The 23528-nt window shown below is 46.2% G+C and overlaps 1 protein-coding gene across 1 annotated transcript in view; it reads left to right on the forward strand.

The window, feature by feature from the left end:
• The first annotated feature begins 8173 nt into the window (after window positions 1-8173).
• miga1 (mitoguardin 1) overlaps window positions 8174-23528 on the forward strand; it is a 134684-nt gene continuing 119329 nt past the window's right edge. The window contains exons 1-4 of the mRNA XM_085983462.1: window positions 8174-8288; window positions 8501-8552; window positions 8695-8859; window positions 17943-18129. Coding sequence (XP_085839588.1) covers window positions 8752-8859; window positions 17943-18129 — 295 coding nt within the window. The 5' untranslated portion in view covers window positions 8174-8288; window positions 8501-8552; window positions 8695-8751. The remainder of the gene's footprint in view (window positions 8289-8500; window positions 8553-8694; window positions 8860-17942; window positions 18130-23528) is intronic.

Genomic DNA, 23528 nt, shown 5'->3' on the forward strand with positions numbered 1-23528 from the left:
CCTCTCCATGAATTCCCACTCTTTCCAAATTCCCAAATAAAACACTCTGTTCAAGTCCACTCCATTTAATCCCACTCTGTGCATCTGTGGAGAGAGAAACAGAGTTAACGTTTCAGGTCGATGATACACATTGTAGGGATCCCAGAGGGACCCTGATTCCGAATAATTCGAGGTTGACCCGTATTGGTGACAGTGATTTAACTTTATTCAACACAAGCAAGACTTAATACATTACAGCGTTCGAGCAGCAGTTTACAGAGTATAATTGAGACTTATATTACTCTGTTATACTCTGGGTAAAAGTCGCGACTGTGAGTAGGCTGCACCCTGTGTCTCCTGTCTCTCATCTGTTGTCTGTCTCTTGGATGTCCCCTGGATTCTTCCTGAAATCTTGAGACCCCCTTATACCCTTACTCTCATTCAAAACCTATGGAGTCTTACTGAACTAATCACTGGCTTACACCCAATTCCCCCTAATCCAATCATAAAGATGCCACATCCACAGCATCTTTGCTGACTCAGGTCCTGGTCTTATAAGAACATAAGACGTAGGAGCAGAAGTAGGTCATTTGGCCCTCGAGCCTGCTCCGCCATTCAATAAGATTATGGCTGATCTGATCTTGGCCTCAACTCCACTTTCCTGCCCGCTCCCCATAACCCTGGACTCCCTTATCATTCAAAAATCTGTCTATCTCCACCTTAAATATATTCAATGACCCAACCTCCACAGCTCTCTGGGGAAGAGAATTCCAAAGATTCACGACCCTCTGAGAGAAGAAATTCCTCCTCATTTCCATTTTAAATAGGTGCCCCCTTATTCTGAAATTATGCCCCCTAGTTCTAGATTCCCCCACGAGGGGAAAACGTCCACTCTGCATCTACCCTGTCAAGCCTGTTAAGTCCGTGAATGATTGAGACACGGACCAGCAGGAGTGAAAACAAACAAGTCTTTACTGGTGGAAGTCAATAGCGAAACTAACAAACAGAGGCTCTCTAGCGCCTTTTATACAGGGGTGGTCACTGCCGGTACTGCAGTCTGAGACCAGTTATTCTCTTAAAGGTACATACACAACAATTCTTCCCCTTTTAGATAAACAGTACATAACATTCATTTAACAACTAAATGATAATGAATTACAATCACAATTACTGTTGCTAGATACATTGGTTAAGTTTAAGCAATTATAAGTTCAGTCTTTGAGGAGGCTTCCTGATTCTGTCTGGATAACGCCTCTTTGGGGTATCAGGTTCTTCTGGCAATGTTGCGTCGGAATCAATGTCTTTGTTTGGTTCATCTGCTTCCAATATTACCGGTTCTGCGGTAGCTGCAATTGGAACGTCAATTTCATTACCAGGTGTATCAGATCGTGGTGTGGAGTTGACGTTTTCCAGTGACTCTAGAATCTGGTCAGCATGGCGTCTTACAATGCTCTCCCCAACGTCCACGGTATACATGAGAGGTCCTTGTCGTGTACAAATCGTTCCTGGCTGCCATTTCTCAGTGCGGTAGTCCCGGGCCAAAACTGGTTGACCTATCTTAAAACTCCTGGTCGGCCTTTCATTCATATTCTGAAACTGCCTGTTCTCCACATCTCTTCGGACGTTTGGCTTAACCAAATCCAAGCGGCATCGTAGTCTTTGATTGAAGAACATCATGGCTGGAGTTTTGTTGGTAACCGCATGTGTCGCATTCCGGTAGGCAAACAAGAAGTTGTCCACCTTGTGTTGTAGGGGTATATCTTCATTACACATTGCCTTGATAGCCTTCTTGAATGTTTGGACAAACCTCTCGGCCAATCCATTAGTGGCTGGATGATATGGGGCAGATGTGTAATGCTTAACGCCATTGTTCTTTAAGAACCTCCGGAACTCTTCAGACACAAACTGTGGTCCATTGTCAGAGCAAATCTGTTCAGGCAGCCCATTCCTGGCGAATATGGTTCGCAAAACTGTGATAGTTTTTTCCGTGGTGGTTGAGGACATTTTTATTACCTCTGGCCACTTTGAATGTGCATCCACCGCAATTAAAAACATCGAGTCCATGAAGGGACCAGCAAAATCAATGTGCACCCGTTGCCATGGAGATGAGGGCCACTCCCATGGATGCAGAGGAGCTTGTGGTGGGGCGTTTTGGACCTTCTGGCATCCTGCACAGCCCTTGGTCATCTCTTCGATTTCTCTATCGATTCCCGGCCACCACACAAACGCTCTGGCTAAGTTCTTCATTTTTACCCCACCCAGATGACCCTTATGAAGCTCATTGAGTACTCTATCCGTCAACTTAGGTGGAATTACTACTCTGGATCCACACATCAAGGTCCCTCTGCACACTGACAGCTGTTCTCTTCTCGGCGAGAATGCTGGCAGCAGTGGTTTGCCATGTGCTGGCCATCCCTTCACCGTTAAATCATAGACCCGTGATAGTGTCGGGTCATTCCGTGTTTCCTTTTCTATGTTTGCATTCGTCACAGGCAGACATTCGACTATGGTCGAGTGGAATAACTCCATTGGATCCACTGCAAGGTCTTCTTCTTCCACCGTCAGCAACGGTAGGCGTGACAATCCATCAGCATTTCCATGCTGTTTAGTTCCTTTGTACTCGATGTCATATTGGTGTGCCCCTAGGAAAAGGGACCATCTCTGCAGCCGTTGTGCCGTCATTATCGGTACCCACTTCTGAGGGTTGAAAATGGAGACAAGAGGTTGATGATCGGTTAGTAGAGTAAATTTTTGACCGTGCAGGTAGTGGTTGAACTTCTTCACCCCCCACACTAGGCTGAGGGCCTCTCTGTCAATCTGAGCGTAGTTACGCTCGGCAGAAGTTAACGAGCGTGACGCAAAAGCTATCGGCCTCTCTAACCCATCAAGGAATTTATCTGACAGTACCGCCCCAATGCCATAGGGAGACGCATCACACGCCAGTCTGATCGGCAGTGCTGGGTTGTAGTGAGCCAATACTTCCCTTGAAGTGATTAAGTCCTTACTCTTCTGAAAAGCACGCTTACAATCATCGCTCCATTTCCATGCTACCCCCGTTCGTAGCAGGGCGTTCAGTGGGTGCAAAATTGTCGACAAATTCGGCAAAAACTTATGATAGTAATTCACCAATCCGAGGAATGACCTCAGTTGCGACACATTTTCAGGCGCTGGGGCCTTAACAACCGCTTCAATTTTGTCAGGGGACTTATGTAACCCCTCTTCATCAATCATGTGGCCACAATACGATATCTGTTTCTTACAAAATTCGCACTTGGGGCGGTTGGCTCGCAGCCCATGTTCCCGTAGTCTAGTGAGCACCTGTTCTAGGTTGTTAAGGTGTTCACTGTCATCTTCACCTGTTACAAGGATGTCGTCCAAATAACACTGAGTCCCCGGAATCCCTTGCAGGACTTGTTCCATCGCTCTTTGCCATATCGCCGGAGCCGATGCTACTCCGAATACCAATCGATGATACTGGTAAAGACCTTTGTGAGTGTTTATCGTGAGATACTTCCGAGAGGACTCTTCAACCTCCATCTGCAAATATGCTTGTGCTAGGTCAATTTTTGTAAAACGCTTCCCTCCAGACAGTGAGGCGAAGATGTCTTCTATCCTTGGAAGAGGATATTGTACTGTGTGAAGGACAGGGTTCACCGTCACCTTGAAATCCCCACAGATGCGAATCTTCCTTGGCTCTCCGGACTTATTGCTTAACGTTTTCTTAATGGCAGGAACGATGGGTGTCGCCCACTCGCTCCAGTCGACCTTAGACAACACGCCCGCCTTCTCCAGATTCTCCAGCTCTGCCTCGACGGCTGGGCGAATTGCATATGGTACCGGTCTTGCTTTGAAAAACTTGGGAACTGCATTCTCTTCTATTTTTATCGAGGCGTTTACGCCTTTAAGCGTGCCCAGTTCTTGTTGAAATACCTCTTTGGTGTTAGCTAAGATTGTTGACAATCGTCCAGGAGTGACGTCTTCATCTTTTTTACCGTCCACCGTCATTGCATGAATGGAATGCCAATCTAAGTTTATCTTCCTGATCCATTCCCGTCCCAATAACGGTGGTCCACCATTTGGCAGTATGTAGAGATACAATTTCCGTATTTTCTTGCCATTGTATTCGACAGGCACCCTTATTTTTCCTCTGGGGTATACTTTTTGCCCCGTATACGTCGTCAAGGTGATGGATGTCTCTCTCAAGGGTATGTGTGAAAATAGCCGCTCGTAGTCTCGTCGATTCATGACGGTTAGCGCTGATCCTGTATCCAATTCCATTTTAACTTGGGACCCTGCTATCGTGAGGGTGACCCAAATGGTTCGGTGATCCTCTTTTGCGATTACATTGTGAAGTTTGAGACAGCTTAGTCTCCTGTTCTCAGATTCACTATCGCTCATCTGGTCTTCGGAACTACTGTCCGTCATCTTTTGTACTTTCTTGTACGGTTCCTTAGTAGCCTTTTTGTTGTTGCTGGTCTTCTTCCCAGACCTGCAAACTCGTGCAATGTGTCCAATCTTCCCGCATTGTCTGCATATTTTGTCTTTGGACCAGCCGTCCTTCTGGTCATGGTTAGTTCTGCCGCAGCGATAACATTTTGCAAATCCCCGTGTCATTTCGTGGGTGCCGTATTCCTGTGGTTTTTGTTGAATTTCTGCAGCTCCCCTGGCTGCTGCTTCATACGATACTGCCACGCTGAAAGCCTTATCTAGCGTCAGCTCTTTTTCTGAGAGTAACTTCTTCTGTGTTCCTTCACTCAGGAGTGCACAGACAAATTTGTCCCGTAGGGTATCTGCCAGTCCTGCTCCGAACTGGCAGTGCTTTGATAGCTTGCGTAGTTCCGTAAGATACTCAGCATTGCTCTCATCTTTGTGCTGAGTTCTCCTGTGGAATTTAAATTTTTCTGCTATCAACAGCGGTGCAGGGTTTAAGTGTTCCTGTAGGACAGCAACAATTTCGTTAAAACTCTTCGCCTTCAGTTTGGCTGGAGTAATCAGGTCCCGCAATAGGCCGTACGTTCTAGCGCCCATTAAGTTTAGCAATATCGATGCCTTTTTCCCCTCCGCTATTTCGTTTGCCTCGAAATATACCTCAACTCTTTCCACATACGTGGTCCAGTCCTCTAATGTATTATCAAAAGCAGTGATACAGCCAGTCTTCGGCATCTTGCAAATCTAAAATGGCGCCTCCCGCGCTTTGCCTTCTTCCCCGATTTAACAAAATGGCGCCTCCCGCGCTTTGCCTTCTTCCCCGCTGTTGTTAGCGCTGCTTTCCACGGTTTCTTGCGCGTTAAATATTGATTCTTTTTCTTTTATTATTTTCCCGTTGTGGAGCGGACCCTCTGGGACAGTTCCCTCCCTCTTCTTAGGTCTGAACGCTGCCCGGCTTCGAAGCACCGGCCGCGCCCTGTGTGCTCCACCCTCTCTCTCTCTCTGCCTCCCGACTCGCTGCCCGGCCCTGTTGCAGAGCCACCCGATCGAGGTCTAGCCCGCCGCAGCCCAGGAAGGATCAGAGCACTACCTGCCACCAGCCCGACTAGCTGGGAGACCACAGACTGGTGAACCGAACCTGGCTCTTGACAGTCTCTCCTGCAAGTTTTCAAACTGATGATTGACGGTCGACGCCCGTTTCTCGAGTTTCTTTGGACTCAATTTTTTTTTTTCCTTCTGGCTCCGACCTTCAACAACGTCGTCTGAGGTGCTGCCGAGTTGCAGGTAAGTTCGTTTCTTACTCGTCGCCAGTGTTAAGTCCGTGAATGATTGAGACACGGACCAGCAGGAGTGAAAACAAACAAGTCTTTACTGGTGGACGTCAATAGCGAAACTAACAAACAGAGGCTCTCTAGCGCCTTTTATACAGGGGTGGTCACTGCCGGTACTGCAGTCTGAGACCAGTTATTCTCTTAAAGGTACATACACAACAAAGCCCCTTCAGAATCTTATATGTTTCAATAAGATCACCTCTCATTCTTCTAAACTCCAATGAGCATAGGCCCAACCTGCTCAACCTTTCTTCATAAGACAACCCCTTCATCTTCAGAATCAACCCCCATACATCATCTGTTTTTGACCATCAAGACTCAAGACCGGGGTAGTTATGGCAACACAAAAGAACATATCTCCATACTGTAGAGGTACGGCGCCTTCGATGGTCCTGTGAAAGGCCCATGTCTTAGCTCACTGCCAGACATCAGCCCTCCATCTTTCCTTCTCATAACATTCTGACATGGTTGCAACCACAACTGACCTTGGTTCCTACAGCTAGCTCCCTATGCCTCATCCTTACTGTTGGCTAATATTCAACTTTCCTTAATTCACCCAACAGCATCCCTATTCAACTATAGCAGTCCTCTTTCTCACCCCAGGCTGTCTGGGTTACGGCTTACTAACAGACTTTAATTAAAAGAAAAAGGGTTACATGCCGAATATAACTCAGGTTATCATTTCATGCAGTTGATGATTACGGACTTTTACATTTAATTCTTACACAATCATAAATCCATTACTGATGATTATAAGATACTAATGATAAGGATAATAAAGCATGTATTCTAAAAACCAACTAATCCACAATCTTACAACATTGCTGTCTGGCGTGCAAAATGTCACATCAAAGGCTTTATTTCTATGCAAATATATTTTGACTGTAGAGCAAGAAGAAATCCCGGAACATGGACTGCTTGTTTTCCCCTGAAATCTATCAAATGAATGAAAAGTGCATGCACAAAGGGGCTGAGGACTCACATCAGGATGGAGTTCAGGAAACCATCATCTTCATTTGTTAAATTTGGTACAACTATGGAAGACACATTTTGTATTCCTCCAACCCAGTTTGCATCTTCAAAAGGTACCGAAAGAAAGAAATACTTGCATTATATAGCATCTTCCACAACTTCCTTATGTCCCAAAGCACTTTACAGCCAATGAAGTACATTTGAAATGTATTTACTGTTGTAATGTAGGAAATACGGCAAGATCCAACAAATAGCCCTGAGGTAACGACCAGATAATTTTTTTTTTTTGCTGATGATTGTTGAGGGATAAATATTGGCCAGGATACCAGGGAGAACTCCCCTGCTCTTCTTCGAAATAGTGCCGCGGGATCTTTCGTGTTCACCCGAGAGAACACTGGGTAGTCACTGTTGTAATGTAGGAAACATGGCAGCCAATTTGCACACAGCAAGCTCCCACAAACAACAATGAGATAATGACCTGGTAATCTGTTTCTGTGATGTTGGTTGAGGGATAAATATTGGACGCCGGGGATAACGCCCCTGCTCTTCTTCGAAATAGAGCCATGGAATCTTTTACCTTTACCTCAAAGGGCAGACAGGTTTAACATCTCATCCGAAAGACGGCACCTCCGACAGTGCAGCACTCCCTCAGTACTGCACTGGAGTGTCAGTCTGGACTTGGTGCTCAAGTCTCTGGAGTGGGACTCAAAGCCACAACCTTTTGACTTAGAAGCGAGAGTGTGGGATTGGAGTCACACAACTAAGGACGGCAGGTGTCCTTCCCTAAAGGACATTAGTGAACCAGTTGGGTTTTTACAACAATCTGACAGCTTCGTGGCCACAGAAGGCAGTGGAGGCCAATTCATTAAATATATTCAAGAAAGAGTTGGATATATTTCTTAAGGCTAAAGGGATCAAGGGTTATGGGGAGAAGGCAGGGACAGGGTACTGAATTTGGATGATCAGCCATGATCTCATTGAATGGCGGAACAGGCTCGAGGGGCCGAATGGCCTACTCCTGCTCCTATCTTCTATGTTTCTATGTTTACTGATACCAGCGTTTTGGCTTGTTGGGGAAAACTCTCGCCCACACTAAGATCTAGCTGCTTAGGCAGGCAGAGGTCAAAGAGCTCGTTGAAGCACACATGCACCGAGCTATGTTGTCGCTGCGCCTTGGTGCCAATCAGACTAAGGCCAGTGTGGCACTAATACATGGGGGCTGCTAACTGTGTGTCAGGTATGGCTTGTCAGCTGCGGTATAACTGCAGCTAAGATCATTGCCAAATTCCAGCGTGAGCTTTTTTTTTTGCATTTTTATTTGCCGGGTGTGCAACCCTCTTTGCTGAACATTGTGGTTGGTGCATTTTGGCACTGCACGGTAGCTTTGCTGGGTGACTTGTGAAAGCTTTGGAACCCGGAAGTTGTGCGCGTCCGCGTCCTGTCAATCACGTCCAGGCACTCAGCAAGAGGCCGGGAGGAGGCGGTGGCCCTTGAATGCACCATCTCGCCCGCAGCACCCTCCCACCCACGGACAGCGATCGCTGCATTCTCTGCCCACCTCTTACACACAGTCACAAGGTAGAAGAAACAAGCCCCTTCTCCCCCCAATCTCTATCTTGGTGGCTTTTTTCTGCATGTTATCAGGACTGGTTCATGTACTGACAGGCACCTTGGTGCATTGATGCGCCTGCAAGAATCCAGGGTGACGATTGTTATTTGCAAATCTTTCCGGCCAAATACTCAATTATTTTAATCCTTACCTTTATTTTTGTTGTTGTTGCATATAACAGATTTCAAGAGGAAACCGAAGCTGAGCTAGCTGCAAGCTGGTGCAGTATCAAGGTAGGGGAAATGCATTCATATTATTCTTGAATTTCTGGTTGCCAATATCATTAATTATCTTTAATATAAATTTGGCCGACCGATTTGACTGATTTTTTGTTGTTGTTGGTTGAATTATGTTTGTGTTTTTGCATTTGACAAGTTGCACCTTAACAGGTCGGCTGGCTGGCTGGCTGGAGGGGGATGGAAAGTAGAAGATATGCAAGATCTAGCCGAGGAAACCATTAACGATCCGCGGCGTACTTTAAAGAACCTGGCGCTGCGAGCGGTTGATCTGCCGGTGTCTCTGTATAATTCCCTGCCCGAGGTCAGCCCACTTTATCTCTTGAATTGAACGGGTTTGTCGGTAGTGAAGTTGGGGAACAGTCTGTCTAGTATTTAATTTTGTCAAAGGGAGGGGTCTGCAAGCTCATCAGAAATCAGTCTATCTGATACCAGTTTTTTTTAATTCTTGTTTTTGTTGACTTTCTGGCACGTTATTTCTGCTGTTTGTACACGAATAAAAAAATGTATTCTGCAATAACAGCACTGATATTTGACTCTGTCACTCAGAAGTTAAGACAGGGCCCCACTGCAATGTGTCACTGTTTTTAGGGAGACCTCCCAAGACTGTGTCATTATTTGCAGGGGTTCTGTGGGAGTGCACCAGTATTTGTAGGGGGTCTGCGGGAGTGCACCAGTATTTGTAGGGGGTCTCTGGGAGCAAAAGCAGGAACTAAATATCACAAAACATATTTGAAAGTTCTCTATCTGAATGCACGTAGCATTCGTAACAAAATAGACGAGTTAATGGCACAAATAACTACATATGGTTATGATCTTGTGGCCATTACAGAAACACGGCTGCAGGGTGACAATGCCTGGGAATTAAACATACCAGGTTATTTAACGATCAGGAAGGACAGGTAGGAAGGAAGGGGAGGTGGGGTGGCTATGTTAATAAAGGAAGGAATCACTGTAATACAGAGAAATGATATTGGGTCAAAAGATCAGGATAATGAAACAGTTTGGGTGGAGGTAAGGAATAATAAGGGGAAAAAAACACTAGCGGGCGTAGTCTACAGGCCTCCGAACAGTTGCAACTCTGTTGGACGGAGTATCAGGAAATAGTTGAGGCTTGTAATAAGGGAACATCTATAATTATGGGGGATTTTAACTATCATATTAATTGGACAAATCAAATTGGGCAGGGCTGCCTTGAGGATGAGTTCATTGAGTGTATTAGGGATGGGTTTCTTGAGCAGTATGTAACTGAACCGACCAGGGGGCAAGCAACCTTAGATCTGGTCCTGTGTAACGAGACAGGATTAATTAAAAATGTCCTAGTAAAGGATCCCCTTGGAATGAGTGACCATAACATGGTTGAATTCCATATTCAATTAGAGGGTGAGAAGGTTGGCTCTCAAACAAGCGTGCTAAGCTTGAATAAAGGAGACTATGAAGGTACGAGAGCGGAATTGAGTAGAGTGGATTGGGAAAATAGATTAAAGGGTAAGACGATACATGATCAGTGGTGTACATTCAAGGAGTTATTTTACAACTTCCAAAAAAAATATATTCCACTGAGAAGAAAAAGGTGTAAAAGAAAAGACAGCCATCCGTGGCTAAGTAAAGAAATTAAGGATAGTATTCAACTAAAAACAAGGGCATATAAGGTAGCCAAATCTAGTGGGAGGATAGAGGATTGGGAAAACTTTAAAAGACAGCAAAAAATAACAAAAAGATTGATTAAGAAAGGGAAGATAGATTATGAAAGTAAATTAGCAAAAAATATAAAAACAGATAGTAAGAGTTTTTATCGTTATATAAAAAGAAAAAGGGTGGCTAAAGTAAATGTTGGTCCCTTAGAGGATGAGACCGGGAAATTAATGGTGGGAAATATGGAGATGGCAAAAACACTGAATGAATATTTTGTATCAGTCTTTACAGTAGAAGACACTAAGAATATCCCAACACTGGACAAACAGGGGGCTATAGGGGGGGAGGAGCTAAACACGATCAAAATCACTCAGGAAGTGGTACTCGGTAAAATAATGGGACTCAAGGCGGATAAATCACCTGGACCTGATGGCTTACATCCTAGGGTCTTGAGGAAAGTGGCGGTGGGGATTGTGGATGCATTAGTAATAATTTTCCAAAACTCCCTGGACTCAGCAAAGGTCCCGGCAGACTGGAAAACTGCTAATGTAACACCCTTATTTAAAAAGGGCAGTAGACAGAAGGCTGGAAACTATAGACCGGTTAGCCTAACATCTGTGGTAGGTAAAATTTTGGAGTCCATTATTAAGGAGACAGTAACAGGACATTTGGATAATCATAATTTAATAGGACAAAGTCAGCATGGTTTTCTGAAGGGGAAGTCATGTTTGACAAATTTGCTGGAGTTCTTTGAGGAAGTAACATATAGGGTGGATAAAGGGGAACCAGTGGACGTAGTGTATTTAGACTTCCAAAAGGCATTTGACAAGGTGCCACACAAAAGATTATTGCTTAAGATAAAAAATCACGGGATTGGGGGTAATATTCTGGCATGGATAGAGGATTGGCTATCTAACAGAAGGCAGAGAGTTGGGATAAATGGTTCATTCTCAGACTGGCAATCAGTAACTAGTGGTGTTCCACAGGGGTCAGTGCTGTGTCCCCAACTCTTTACAATCTATATTAACGATTTGGAGGAGGGGACCGAGTGTAACATATCAAAGTTTGCAGATGATACTAAGATGGGAGGGAAAGTAGTGAGTGAGGAGGACATAAAAACCTGCAAGGGGACATAGACAGGCTAAGTAGGTGGGCAGAGATTTGGCAGATGGAATACAATACTGGAAAGTGTGAGGTTATGCACTTTGGCAGGAAAAATCGTAGAGCAAGTTATTATCTTAATGGCAAGAAACTGGAAAGTACTGAAGTACAAAGGGATCTGGGGGTCCTGGTGCACGAAACTCAAAAGGTTAGTATGCAGGTGCAGCAAGTGATTAAGAAGGCCAATGGAATGTTGGCTTTCATTGCTAGGGGGATAGAATATAAAAATAGGGAGGCATTGCTTCGGTTGTACAAGGTATTGGTGAGACCGCACCTGGAATACTGCATACAGTTTTGGTGTCCATACTTAAGAAAAGACATACTTGCTTTCGAGTCAGTACAAAGAAGGTTCACTCGGTTAATCCCGGGGATGAGGGGATGGACATATGAGGAGAGGTTGAGTAGATTGGGACTCTACTCATTGGAGTTCAGAAGAATGAGAGGCGATCTTATTGAAACATATAAGATTGTGAAGGGGTTGGATCGGGTGGATGCGGGGAGGATGTTCCCGATGATGGGTGAAACTAGAACTAGGGGGCATAGTCTTAGAATAAGGGGCTGCTCTTTCAAAACTGAGATGAGGAGGAACTCGAGGAACTCGAGGAACAGCACCTCATCTTCCGATTAGGCAGTCTGCAGCCTTCCGGTCTCAATATCGAGTTCAACAATTTCAGATCATAACCTCGGCCCCTATTTCATTTTCACTTATATTTTTCCACTCCTTTCCTTTCCCCCCCCCCCTTTCCTTTTGTTTCTCTCTCACACCTGGCAGCTATCTTTTGCCCTGCCAGTACACTTTACACCTAATCACAGCCTATTACCATCTCGTCTAGCTTCTAATCTCTTTTACTTCTTTTGGTTCTTTTATTCTTTTGTCCGATCGCAGCCCTGCCTTCGATCTAGTTCCTTTTCTCTCCAGTTTTGAAGAAGGGTCAAACCCGAAACGTCGGCTCAAATTTCTCTCCACGGATGTTGCCTGACTTGCTGAGTTTTTCCAGCATTTTCTGTTGTTATTTATGAGGAGGAACTACTTCACTCAGAGGGTGGTAGGTCCATGGAATATGCTGCCCCAAAAAGCTGTAGAAGCTACATCATTACATAAATTTAAAACAGAAATAGACAGTTTCCTAGAAGTAAAGGGAATTAAGGGTTACGGGGAGCGGGCAGGAATTTGGACATGAGTCTAGGTTCGGATCGGACATGGCCCTGTGGGTAGCGGAGCGGGCCCAGGGACCATGTAGCCTGATCCTGCTCCTATTTCGTGTGTCTAATTCTGTTAGATTCAGGAGATGGTTCTGTGATAGTAGATTGGCGGTTAGGATCAGATCAGCCATGATCTTATTGAATGGCAGAGCAGGCTCGAGGGGCCAATTGGCCTACTCCTGCTCCTATTTCTTATGTCCTTATTAACCAGTATTTGCAGGGGTTCTCTGGGAGTGCACCAGTATTTGCAGGGCGTCTCTGGGAGTGAGCCAGTATTTGCAGGGGGTCTCCTGGAGTATGTCAGTATTTGCAGGGGGTCTCTGGGAATGCACAGTGTTTGTAGGGGGTCTCTGGGAGTGAGCCAGTATTTGCAAAGTTTGAAGACACAGAAAAGTGTTAAACCACAGATGTTGTGCAGTGTTATTTTGTTCAAGTGTTTCCATAAAATGCATTGGCTGTGAGTCTAAAGCATTGAACCGTAAGGTTTTTTAATTTGATCATGGGATGTGGGCAACATGCACATTTTATTGCCCATTCCTAGTTGCCCTGACAGATGGTGGGCCTTCCCCTAGAAATGTTGCAGTCTTTGTGGTGATGTTGCTCCCACAATAATATTAGGTGGGCAATTCCCTAATTCTGACCTACCAATGATGAAAGAATAGTGATATAGGTCCAAGTCAGAATGGTGTGAGTTGGAGGGGAACTTGGAGGTGATAGTGTTCCCACAACATTGCTGCTCTTGTTCTTCATGGTGTTGGAAGTCATAGGAGAGGGAAATGCTGTCAAAGTTATCTTAAGGCAAAATACTGCGGATGCTGGAATTCTGAAGTACAAACAGAAAACACTGGGAAATACTCAGCAGGTCAGGCAGCATCTGTGGAGAGAGAAACAGAGTTAACGTTTCAGGTCGATGACCTTTCATCAGAACTGGAAAAAGTTAGAGATGTAACAGGTTTTAAGCAAGTACAGGGGCAGGGAAAGGTGGGAAGCGGGGGGAAAGAACAAAAGGGAAGGTCTGTGATAGGGTGGAAGGCAGGAGAGATTAAATGACAAAAGGGATGACGGTGCAAGGCTAAAGGGGGTGCTAATGGAATAATCTTGGTGAGCTACTGCAGTGCAATCCTGTAGATCGTGTATACTGAAGCCACAGTACAGCAGTGGGGGAAGAGGGTGCATACAGAGCCCAGTGTGCTGAGTGATATTTTCACAACACCCGTCCAGATAAACTAGGGCTGTCTTTGGACATAATCTTCCTGCGGGGAGGGTGTGGAGGTAAAGCGGGGTTTCTTTGTGGTCAGAGTGATGGAAATTGGGAACTAAGTCAACCCCAAGTGGCTGACTCAGTACTTTGATTAATCAACCAGGCAGATCGGCAGTGCTCAGGGCACTACAGTTGACTGACCAACCAGCCTAGCCCCCTTGCGGAGTAGACCTGTCCTTGGGGACTGTGATTCTGCTCACTTATAAGCCCGCGCTTTAAGGTGAAGGAAAAAGGCCCATTGTGTAGGACACCACCCTCAGCTGAAAAGAGGTGAGGTCAATCAGGAAGTCATAATCAGGAACAAGCCTGTTCCACCATTCAATTAGATCATGGCTGATCTGTACCTCAGCTGCACTTACCTGCCTTGGTTCCATATGCCTTGATAGAAACATAGAAGATAGGAGCAGGAGTAGGCCATTCGGCCTTTTGAGCCTGCTCCTCCATTCAATGAGATCATGGCTGATCATCCAAATTCAGTACCCTGTTCCTGCCTTCTCCCCATACCCCTTGATCCCTTTAGCCTTAAGAAATATATCTAACTCCTTCTTGAATATATTTAATAAGTTGGCCTCAACTGCCTTTTGTGGTAGAGAATTCCACAGGTTCACCACTCTCTGGGTGAAGAAATTCCTCCTCATTTCTGTCCTAAATGGCTTACCCCTTATCCTTACACTGTGACCCCTGGTTCTGGACTCCCCGACCATCGGGAACATCCTTCCAGCATCTAGTCTGTCTAGTCCTGTTAGAATTTTATAAGTTTCAATGATACCCTAGATGCAGATGCTGCATGACCTGTTCAGTATTTCCAGCGTTTTCTATTTATATTACCCTTGATACTCTTAGCTAACACAAAATCTATCAATCTCAGTTTTGAAATTTTCAATTGACCCCCAGCCTCAACAGCTTTTTGGGAGAGAGGGTTCCAGATTTCCACTATCCTTTGTGTGACAAAGTGCTTCCTGACATCACACCTGAACAGCCTAGCTCTAATTTTAAGGTTATGAACTCCTGTTCTGGACTCCCTAAATCACCTAATTGATTATGCAATAGTATAAAGCTCTGTTTAAATCGCATCCGGAGTACTGCGTGCAGTTCTGGGCACCGAACCTCAGGAAGTATACATTGGCCTTGGAAGGGGTGCAGGACAGATTCACCAGAATGATACCGGGCTAAAAGGGTTAAATTATGAGGATTTAAATTAGGTGACACGAAGCTTGAGTTTGAAAAGCCTGAAGGAGGAAGGGAAGATTTGGGAAGGTGTGTTGGATGTTCTCCCCCCAATTGATTGTTTTGAGATGTTGGAAAAGAATGAGTTAAAAGTAGGAGATGGTGCGATGGGTCTTGTTTTCAATGCAATCAGGATGTAGGGAGAAGGACGAGTGTGTAGTATAGTTAAGTTACGAGGAGAGATTACACAAACTAGGGTTGTATTCCCTAGAATTTAGAAGCTTAAGGGGCGATCTGATCGAAGTTTTCAGGATGTTAAGAGGAACAGATAGGGTAGATAGAGAGAAACTATTTCTGCTGGTTGGGGAGTCTAGGACTAGGGGGCATAGTCTAAAAATTAGAGCCAGACCTTTCAGGAGTGAAATTAGGAAACACTTCTACACACAAAGGGTGGTAGAAGTTTGGAACTCTCTTCCACAAACGGCAACTGATGCTGGATCAATTGTTAATTTTAAATCTGAGATTGATAGCTTTTTGTTAACCAAAGGTGTTAAGGGATATGGGCCAAAGGTGGGTATACGGAGTTAGGTCACAGATCAGCCATGATCTCATTGAATGGCGGAACAGGCTTGAGGGGCTGAATGGCCTCCTCCTGTTCTGATGTTCCTATTTTCTTATGTTTCTATGTGCTAGAGGTGAAAGTTTTCTGAAGCAATTCTGAAGAAATTCCTCCTCATCTCTGTCCTAAATGGCTTACCCCTTATCCTTAGACTGTGACCCCTGTTTCTGGACTCTCCCGCCATCGGGAACATCCTTCCTGCATCTAGTCTGTCTAGTCCTGTTAGAATTTTATAAGTTTCAATGAGATCCCCTCTCATTCTTCTAAACTCCAGCGAGTATAAGCCCAATCGACCCAATCTCTCCTCATACGTCATTCCTGCCATCCCCGGCATTAGTCTGGTGAATCTCCGCTGCACTCCCTCCATGGCAATTTTCTCCCCTTCAAGTCTATATCCAATTCCCTTGTGAAAGTCACTATTGAATATGCTTCCACCTCCCTTCCAGGCAGTGCACTCCGGATCATCGTAAAAAAAATGTCTCCTCATCTCCCCTCTGACTCTTTTGCCAATTACCTTGAATCTTTGTCCTCTGGTTACTAACCCTTCAGCCAGTGGCAACAGTTTCTCTTTATGTACTCTTATCCAAACCCTTCATGAACTTGTATTTGTATAGCACCTTTATTGTGGAAAAATGTCCCAAGGCGCTTCACAGAGGCATAAGCAGACAAAAAACTGATACTGAGCCAAAGACAGAGGACAGATCAGAAGCGTGGTCAAATAGGTGGGTCATAAAGCAGGCGCGGTGGATGGGCTGCAGGCAGAAATTCCAGTGTTTGGGCCCTTTTGGGCCGGCCATTATTCTCCCTGAGCTATAATAATGAGTACCCTCACTAGTTTGAGTTTTATATTTGATAATTTTAGTGTTCTTCACCCAGAAGAAAAAAAGGAGTGATTTTTCTGACGGAGCTCTGGGCAGAGAGTCTCGCCCGTCGAGGGTTTCATCGCCTCGCACACCTTCTTCTTCTTCTTAGGCAGTCCCTCGGATCCGAGGATGACTTGCTTCCACATTAAAGATGAGTTCACAGGTGGCTGATGAGTCCAATGCGGGACCTACAGTCTCTGTCACAGGTGGGGCAGATGGTGGTTGAAGGGGCGGGAGGGTGGGGTGCTTGGGTTGACGTGCGCTCCTTGCGCTGTTTGTGCTTGGCTTCCACTTGCTCCCGGCGAAGAGACTTGAGGTATTCAGCGCCTTCCCGGATGCTTCTCCTCCGCTTTGTGCGGTCTTGGGCCAGGGATTCCCAGGTGTCGATGGGGATGTTACACTTTTTCAAGGAGGCTTTGAGGGTGTCCTTGAAGCATTTCCTCTGCCCACCTGGGGCTCTCTTGCCGTGCCGGAGCTCCGAGTAGAGCGCTTGTTTTGAGAGTCTCGTATCGGGCATGCGGACAATGTGACCCGTCCATCAGAGCTGATTGAGCGTGATCAAAGCTTCGATGCTGGGGATGTTGGCCTGAGCGAGAACACTGATGTTGGTGCGCCTATCCTGCCAATGGATTTGCAGGATCTTGCGGAGGCAGCGTTGGTGGTACCTCTCCAGTGCTTTGAGGTGCCTGCTGTACATGGTCCATGTCTCTGAGGCATAAAGCAGGGCGGGTATCACTGCTGCTCTGTAGACCATGAGCTTAGTGCCGGGTTTGAGGTCCTGGTCTTCAAACACTCTCTTCCTCAGGTGACCGAAGGCTGCACTGGCACACTGAAGGCAGTGTTGGACTTCGTCGTCGACGTCTGCCCTTGTTGACAGTAAGCTCCCGAGGTATGGAAAGTGGTCCACGTTGTCCAAGGCCTTGTCATGGATTTTGATAATCGGGGGGGCAGTACTGTGTGGCGGGGGCAGGTTGGTAGAGGACCTTTGTCTTACGGATGTTTAGTGTAAGGCCCATGCTTTCATACGCTTCAGTGAGGGTGTTGACGATGGTTTTGGAGTTCGACCTCCGAGTGAGCGCAGACGCAAGCGCAGGGTTTACAGTGTGCACTCCCAGTGGGGGAGGCTTCCTACCAGGAGAACCAAATCAAAAAATCGCCCCTAAACTGTATTCCTACGTCTCCGGATGGGGCCCAGATTTAAGGTGTTAAATTGTCTTAAAGGAGGAGAGGCTTAGGGAGGGAATTCCAGCCAGTGGGACCTAAAATGGCTGAAGACACGGCCACGATTGGTGGGGTAAAGAAAGGGTGGGGGGGTGCACCAGGGGCGTATATGCAGTTCACCAATCACTTCAGTCCAGCCGCAATGTTGTATTGCAATGTATCAGAGCCAGCTGTGGAGAGCCCCTGCGATATATTGTTTGCAGTTATTAATGAATAAACTTATGACTGAGCCATTTTTCCCTTCCCACCGGCGCCAGGTAAAGCTCTCCCCTCTTGTGAGGAAACTCTTCCTGATCTCTGTCGTGGGGGCTGCCTCGTTCGCTATCTTGGCTCATCAGTTGAAACGAAAGCGTGGGAAGAAGAAGCAGAAGGAGAAGGAGCAATTGCCATGGGAACAAGAGCTTTTTGTTCCAGAATTTTCCAGGACAGCAGCATCAGAAAAAGGTAAATGTAGACACTTTTTTAGCTTGCTTCATGGTTTCTGTGTACATTCCATGACGGGCTATAAATCATTTCTCATGTTGACTCTGCCGAATGTTTTCCTGTAATATACTGGTGACCATTCTTCCCTCTAAGCAGCGGGCGTGCAATCTTGAATGGGCCGCGCAGTTAAGTAACCAGGCCGCGCCCGCAAGCCCTATAATACTGCAGGGGCTCTCAACCAGGGGTCCGCGGCCAATCTGTGTGAGGAGAAGGCGGGACCCTCCCAACGCACGTCAGTGGCTGGACAGGCCTGCCAATCACACGGTTGCCATCACGATTACATTACAGCGCAGCTGCCTGCCTGCCTGGGTTTGGCGTTGCCAAGGGCGACGGTGCGGTGGGAGCGCGACTGTGGCCCGAGGGGGGTTATTAGACAGTCAAAGGCAAGTCGGTAAATACCTCAACAACCCGAGTGCTGGTCAGCACGCAATCCTGGCCAGGAACAGGTGTAGTGTTAAGTTCAAGAAACATTATTTTACTAATCTGCAGGGCTATTGGTCATACTGGGAAATCCCCTGGAGGTCCTTTGCAGAGGACAGAAATTGTACCAGGCCGTGGATCCAACAGGTCTCGGCCTTTGTTGGTAGTTTCTGTGGGGACTTGTTTGAGACAGAACCTCCATCTGCCCCCAAAATTGCCCCTGATGTCAGGAACTTTCTCATCCTCAGCCTGGTTTATGCAAAGCAGCCAGTATGCCTGCATTAACCAGCCAAACAAGCCATTAGCCAGAGGGTCCAGGCAAGGGTGTGAGCCAAAAATGCAAGCATTACCAGAACATCAGTCCCCCTTTACAAGGGAGCCGATTGGCCCTTTAAAAACAACTGTTGTGTCAGTGAGGTCAGTGATTCTGCAGTACTTACCCCAAATATAACTGCTACCCTTTGTTTATGGCTCAGATGCTTTTGGGTCAGCCGTTTGATTTGACACCAGTTTTTGGGGGCATTCACTTTGGTCCCCAATTTTAACATGCAAAGGCTGAAACACTTCGCTTCAGAGAATCACAATTACAGCAGAGAATACTTAAAATAGAACAATTTGGGGCAAGAAATCAGCTTGTGAGCCGTGCACTTCAGAAGAAAATATAAAAATTTCTATAGCATCTGAAATGAGACATATACTTGGGAAATACAAAGCACACATTCTTGCAGCATTGAACTGTCAGAGCCAGTGCGCACCCAAGTTTAATGTGTGGAGAATGTCAATAGACATGGTTGAGCATGCTTCTGTGGGATTGGACTTTAGCCTGCACTGTTATGCCAATATATTTGTAGTGAGGTGAGGGCAAAACTCATAAGGCTGGACGGAAGGTTGGTGGTGATCAAGATTGCGGGACTGTTGGGTGTACGATTTGGACAGGTTGGGTGATTGGGCAGAAACATGGCAAATGCACTATAATGTGGATAAATGTGAGGTTATCCACTTTGGTGGCAAAAACAGGAAGGCAGATTATTATTTGAATGTCAATAGATTGGGAGAAGGGGAAGTGCAAAGAGACCTGGGTGTTCTTGTGCACCAGTTGCTGAAGGTAAGCATGCAGGTACAGCAGGCGGTTAAGAAGGCAAATGGTATGTTGGCCTTCGTAGCAAGAGGGTTCGAGTACAGGAACAAGGATGTCTTGCTACAGTTGTACAGGGCCTTGGTGAGACCGCACCTTGAGTATTGTGTGCAGTTTTGGTCGCCTTATCTGAGGAAGGATGTTCTTGCCATGGAAGGAGTGCAGTGAAGATTCACCAGGCTGATACCTGGGATGGCAGGAATGACGTATGAGGAGAGATTGTGTCGATTAGGCTTATACTCACTGGAGCTTAGAAGATTGAGAGGGGATCTCATCGAAACCTATAAAATTCTGTCAGGCCTGGACAGACTAGATGCAGGAAGGATGTTTCTGATGGCCGGGGAGTCCAGAACCAGGTGTCATAGTCTAAGGATAAGGGGTAAGCCATTTAGGACTGAAATGAGGAGGAATTTCTTCACCCAGAGAGTGGTGAACCTGTGGAATTCTCTGCCACAGAGGGCGGTGGAGGCCAGTTCATTAAATATATTCAAGAAAGAGTTGGATATATTTCTTAAGGCTAAAGGGATCAAGGGATATGGGGAGAAAGCAGGGACCGGGTACTGAATTTGGATGATCAGCCATGATCTCATTGAATGGCGGAGCAGGCTCGAGGGGCCGAATGGCCGACTCCTGCTCCTATCTTCTATGTTTCTGTGTATTCGAGATGGGAGAGATGATGGTTCATGTAAAGCACTCTTGGATGAGCTGCTTTCCAAGTGCTCTGACAGCTAGGGACATTGGTGGTCGATGTTGTTCCTGCTCTTCCTCCACCTCTTGCTACCCAGGCAGTGGCAAGGGGTAGTCCATCATTATGGAAAAGTTATGCAGCACGCAGCAGATAACTGCAAATCTGGAATCATGGTCAGGGCTGTACTGAAGAGCTCTGGAATGTGTCGTGCATTGAAAGAAACAGGCCGCTCGCCACTTCGTCGCGGTGTGCGGCACCGGGTAATTTAAACTGCCCATGGACAAAAAAGTAGTGCTCAGAGGAGTTTGCAGCCTGCCCAGTACAAAGAAAATTTAGAGGGAACATTGCTGGTGACTGTGGAAAATTAAAAAAAAAAATTAAATTTTTTTTTTTGGGATCAGGGCGTCGCTGGCAATGCCAGCATTTATTGCCCATCCCTAATTGGAACAGGCTAAGGCCATTCAGCTCCTCGAGCCTGTTCTGCCGTTGAGTTAGATTGTGGCTGATCTGTACCTCAACTCCATTTAACCGCCTTTGCTCCACATCCCTTGATACCCTTGCCTGTCAAAAATCCATGGATCTCAGTCTTGAAAATTTTTAATTGGCCCAGCATCCACGGTCTGTTGGAGGAGAGTTCCAGATTTCTACGACCCTTTATTTAAAAAATGCTTCCTGATTTCACTTTTAAATTTATTAGCTCTAATTTTAAGATTATGCCCTCTTGTTTTCGATTTCCTCCACCAAAGGGAATAGTATATCTACCCGAGTGAATCCCTTTATCCTTTTAAACACCAGATTAGATTACCCCTCAATCTTCTAAACTCAAGGCAATACAAACCTAAGTTTGTGCAACCTGTCTTCATAATTTAGACCTTTTAGCCCCGGTGTCGTTCTGGTGAATTTGCTCTGTACCCCATCCAAGGCCGGTATATCTTTCTTGAGCCCAAAACTGAACGCAGAACGCCAGATGGGGTCTGACCAAGGCTCTGTGCAACCGAAGCATCAATTCCTCACTTTTGAATTCCAACCCTCTTGAGATAAAGGCCAGCATTCAAATTAGCCTCTGATTCCTTTTTGTACCTTTGCACTAGCTTTTAGCTGTGTTTTAGCAGCTTAGCTGTTCATCTCCTTCAGTCCGCCTGACTGAAACTTCAATTATGCCCCACCAAGGAGAGGTCTGTAGAAGAGTACTTACACACAATTGCAGAGTTTCTCTCCCAGAAGTTCAATTATTAATGTTTAAAGAGCACAGACAGTACGGTCTACACTGCCCAAATGCTTCAATTCATTGCAGGTAGAAAGAAATAACTTGCATTTATACAGTGCATTTCACGACTTCAAAGTGATTTGTAGACAGTGAAGTACATTTGAAGTGTAGTCACTGTTGTAACGTAGAAAACTGTGGCAGCCAATTTGAGCACAACAAGATCCCACAAACAGCATTGAGGTAACTAACCAGATAATCTGTTTTAGTGATGTTGGTTGAGGGATAAATATTGGTCAGGACACCGGGGATAACTCCCCTGCTCTTCCTCGAAATAGTGCCGTGGGATCGTTTATGTCCACCTGAAAGGGCAGACGGGCCTCGGTTTAACGTCTCATCAGAAAGACGGCACCTTCGACCGTGCAGCAGTGTACTCGGTGTAATGATCAGTAACCTGTCATTGTGGAATGGTACACTAGGTGGTGCTGTATGTATATAAGAGTGGGCTACCCACGATGCACTAGGATACCCACAAGGCAGCAGTCAAGATGGAGGCCTCTACAGATGCTGTACCTACTCCACATGTGCTCAATAAAGTGTCTAGCAAAAGCTAGCTGTTCTTAATAAAAACGACTAGTTATTAATGAATATAACACTCGGGTTGAAATTTTAACCTAAAGGGTATTAAGATTAGTAGAATATGTCACCACAGAAGGTCATTGAACCGGATGGCATAAATGGGTTCAAGAAGCAATCCAAGGGGGGGAAAATTGGGTCGCGACGCCCCCTTGGGGCGCTAACTTCACCGGGGCGCTACTTTTAGTGCCCCGAAGAAGTTAGCACCCCCGCGTAAAGGGAGGTGGGGCTCTGCGAGTGAATTTTGCGGCGTTACGTGTCGCAGCGCCACGCACTGCGGCACATCGCGCCGCAGTACTGCAGGCCTTCCTCCCCTTATTAAAGGGGAGGAGCCTAGCGTAGCATGACCCGGGGCCGAGCTGGGCCACCAGGGATCGGAGTGCCAGCAGAAGAGCCCGGCACTGAAGAGAAGTGCCGGGCTCACGGAGCGCAGCCAGCGGCGGGTGGCTGCACAGTAGGCCGGGGACGGCAAAGCGGGCAGGTGGCCAGCAACAAAAATGGCCGCCCGGCACCTTCCTTTTAATTTGCGCCGCCCCGGCCGCAGGTAGACCCCCCTGGCGTCCGGCGGTAAGTCAGGGGACGCTACCGAAGATCGCAGCCGAGGCGCGAGCGGGGCGCTAACGGTTACCACTGCTGCTAACCTCCTGCTGAATTTTGCGGGAGGCGTTAGCGGCGCCATGTTCAGGCGCTAGTTGCTTTGCGCCCTGTTAGCGCTAACGGGAGGCGCAAATCAACCGAATTTTTCCTCCAATTTGTTTTCGGAGAGAGAAAGGAGAGAACAGGATGGTGAGAAGGTAGTAGTTAGGGTTGATCTGTGAAAACGGGACAGCCTGTTTTGAAAACGGGACAGCCTCTTCCTGTCCTTAAACATTCTTATGTTCTTATGCTTTTAGTCATTAACTGTCCCTTAGGAGGAGCATTGCGGTCAGTGCCATATGGGTGGAATTGCAGGTCAAAGAAGGTTAAGCACCCTGAAGCAAACTGATAACTAATGCACAACTGAATGTAAATTCATCCACTAATTTTCTATGAAAGGGTTCACCATATGCTCAGCTCAGTTGATTGTGTAATGTATATACCTTTAAGGTGGGAACTATCTTTTACAGCTCATGTATACTGCAGTACCGGCAGTGACCACACCTGTATATAGCACTGAGTAGTAATCTGTACAGATCAGTTCCCGTGTGAGCCACGTTGAGCAAACACCTGTTGTACCGTTCTCCTGCAGTCTGTGTCTTATTATACACGGACACAACATTGGCGACAAGGCAAGTTCG

This window comes from Somniosus microcephalus, chromosome 3 (assembly GCF_052327205.1).
Source record: "Somniosus microcephalus isolate GS21.2 chromosome 3, FLI_Smic_1.0, whole genome shotgun sequence".
Classification (NCBI taxonomy): domain Eukaryota; kingdom Metazoa; phylum Chordata; class Chondrichthyes; order Squaliformes; family Somniosidae; genus Somniosus; species Somniosus microcephalus.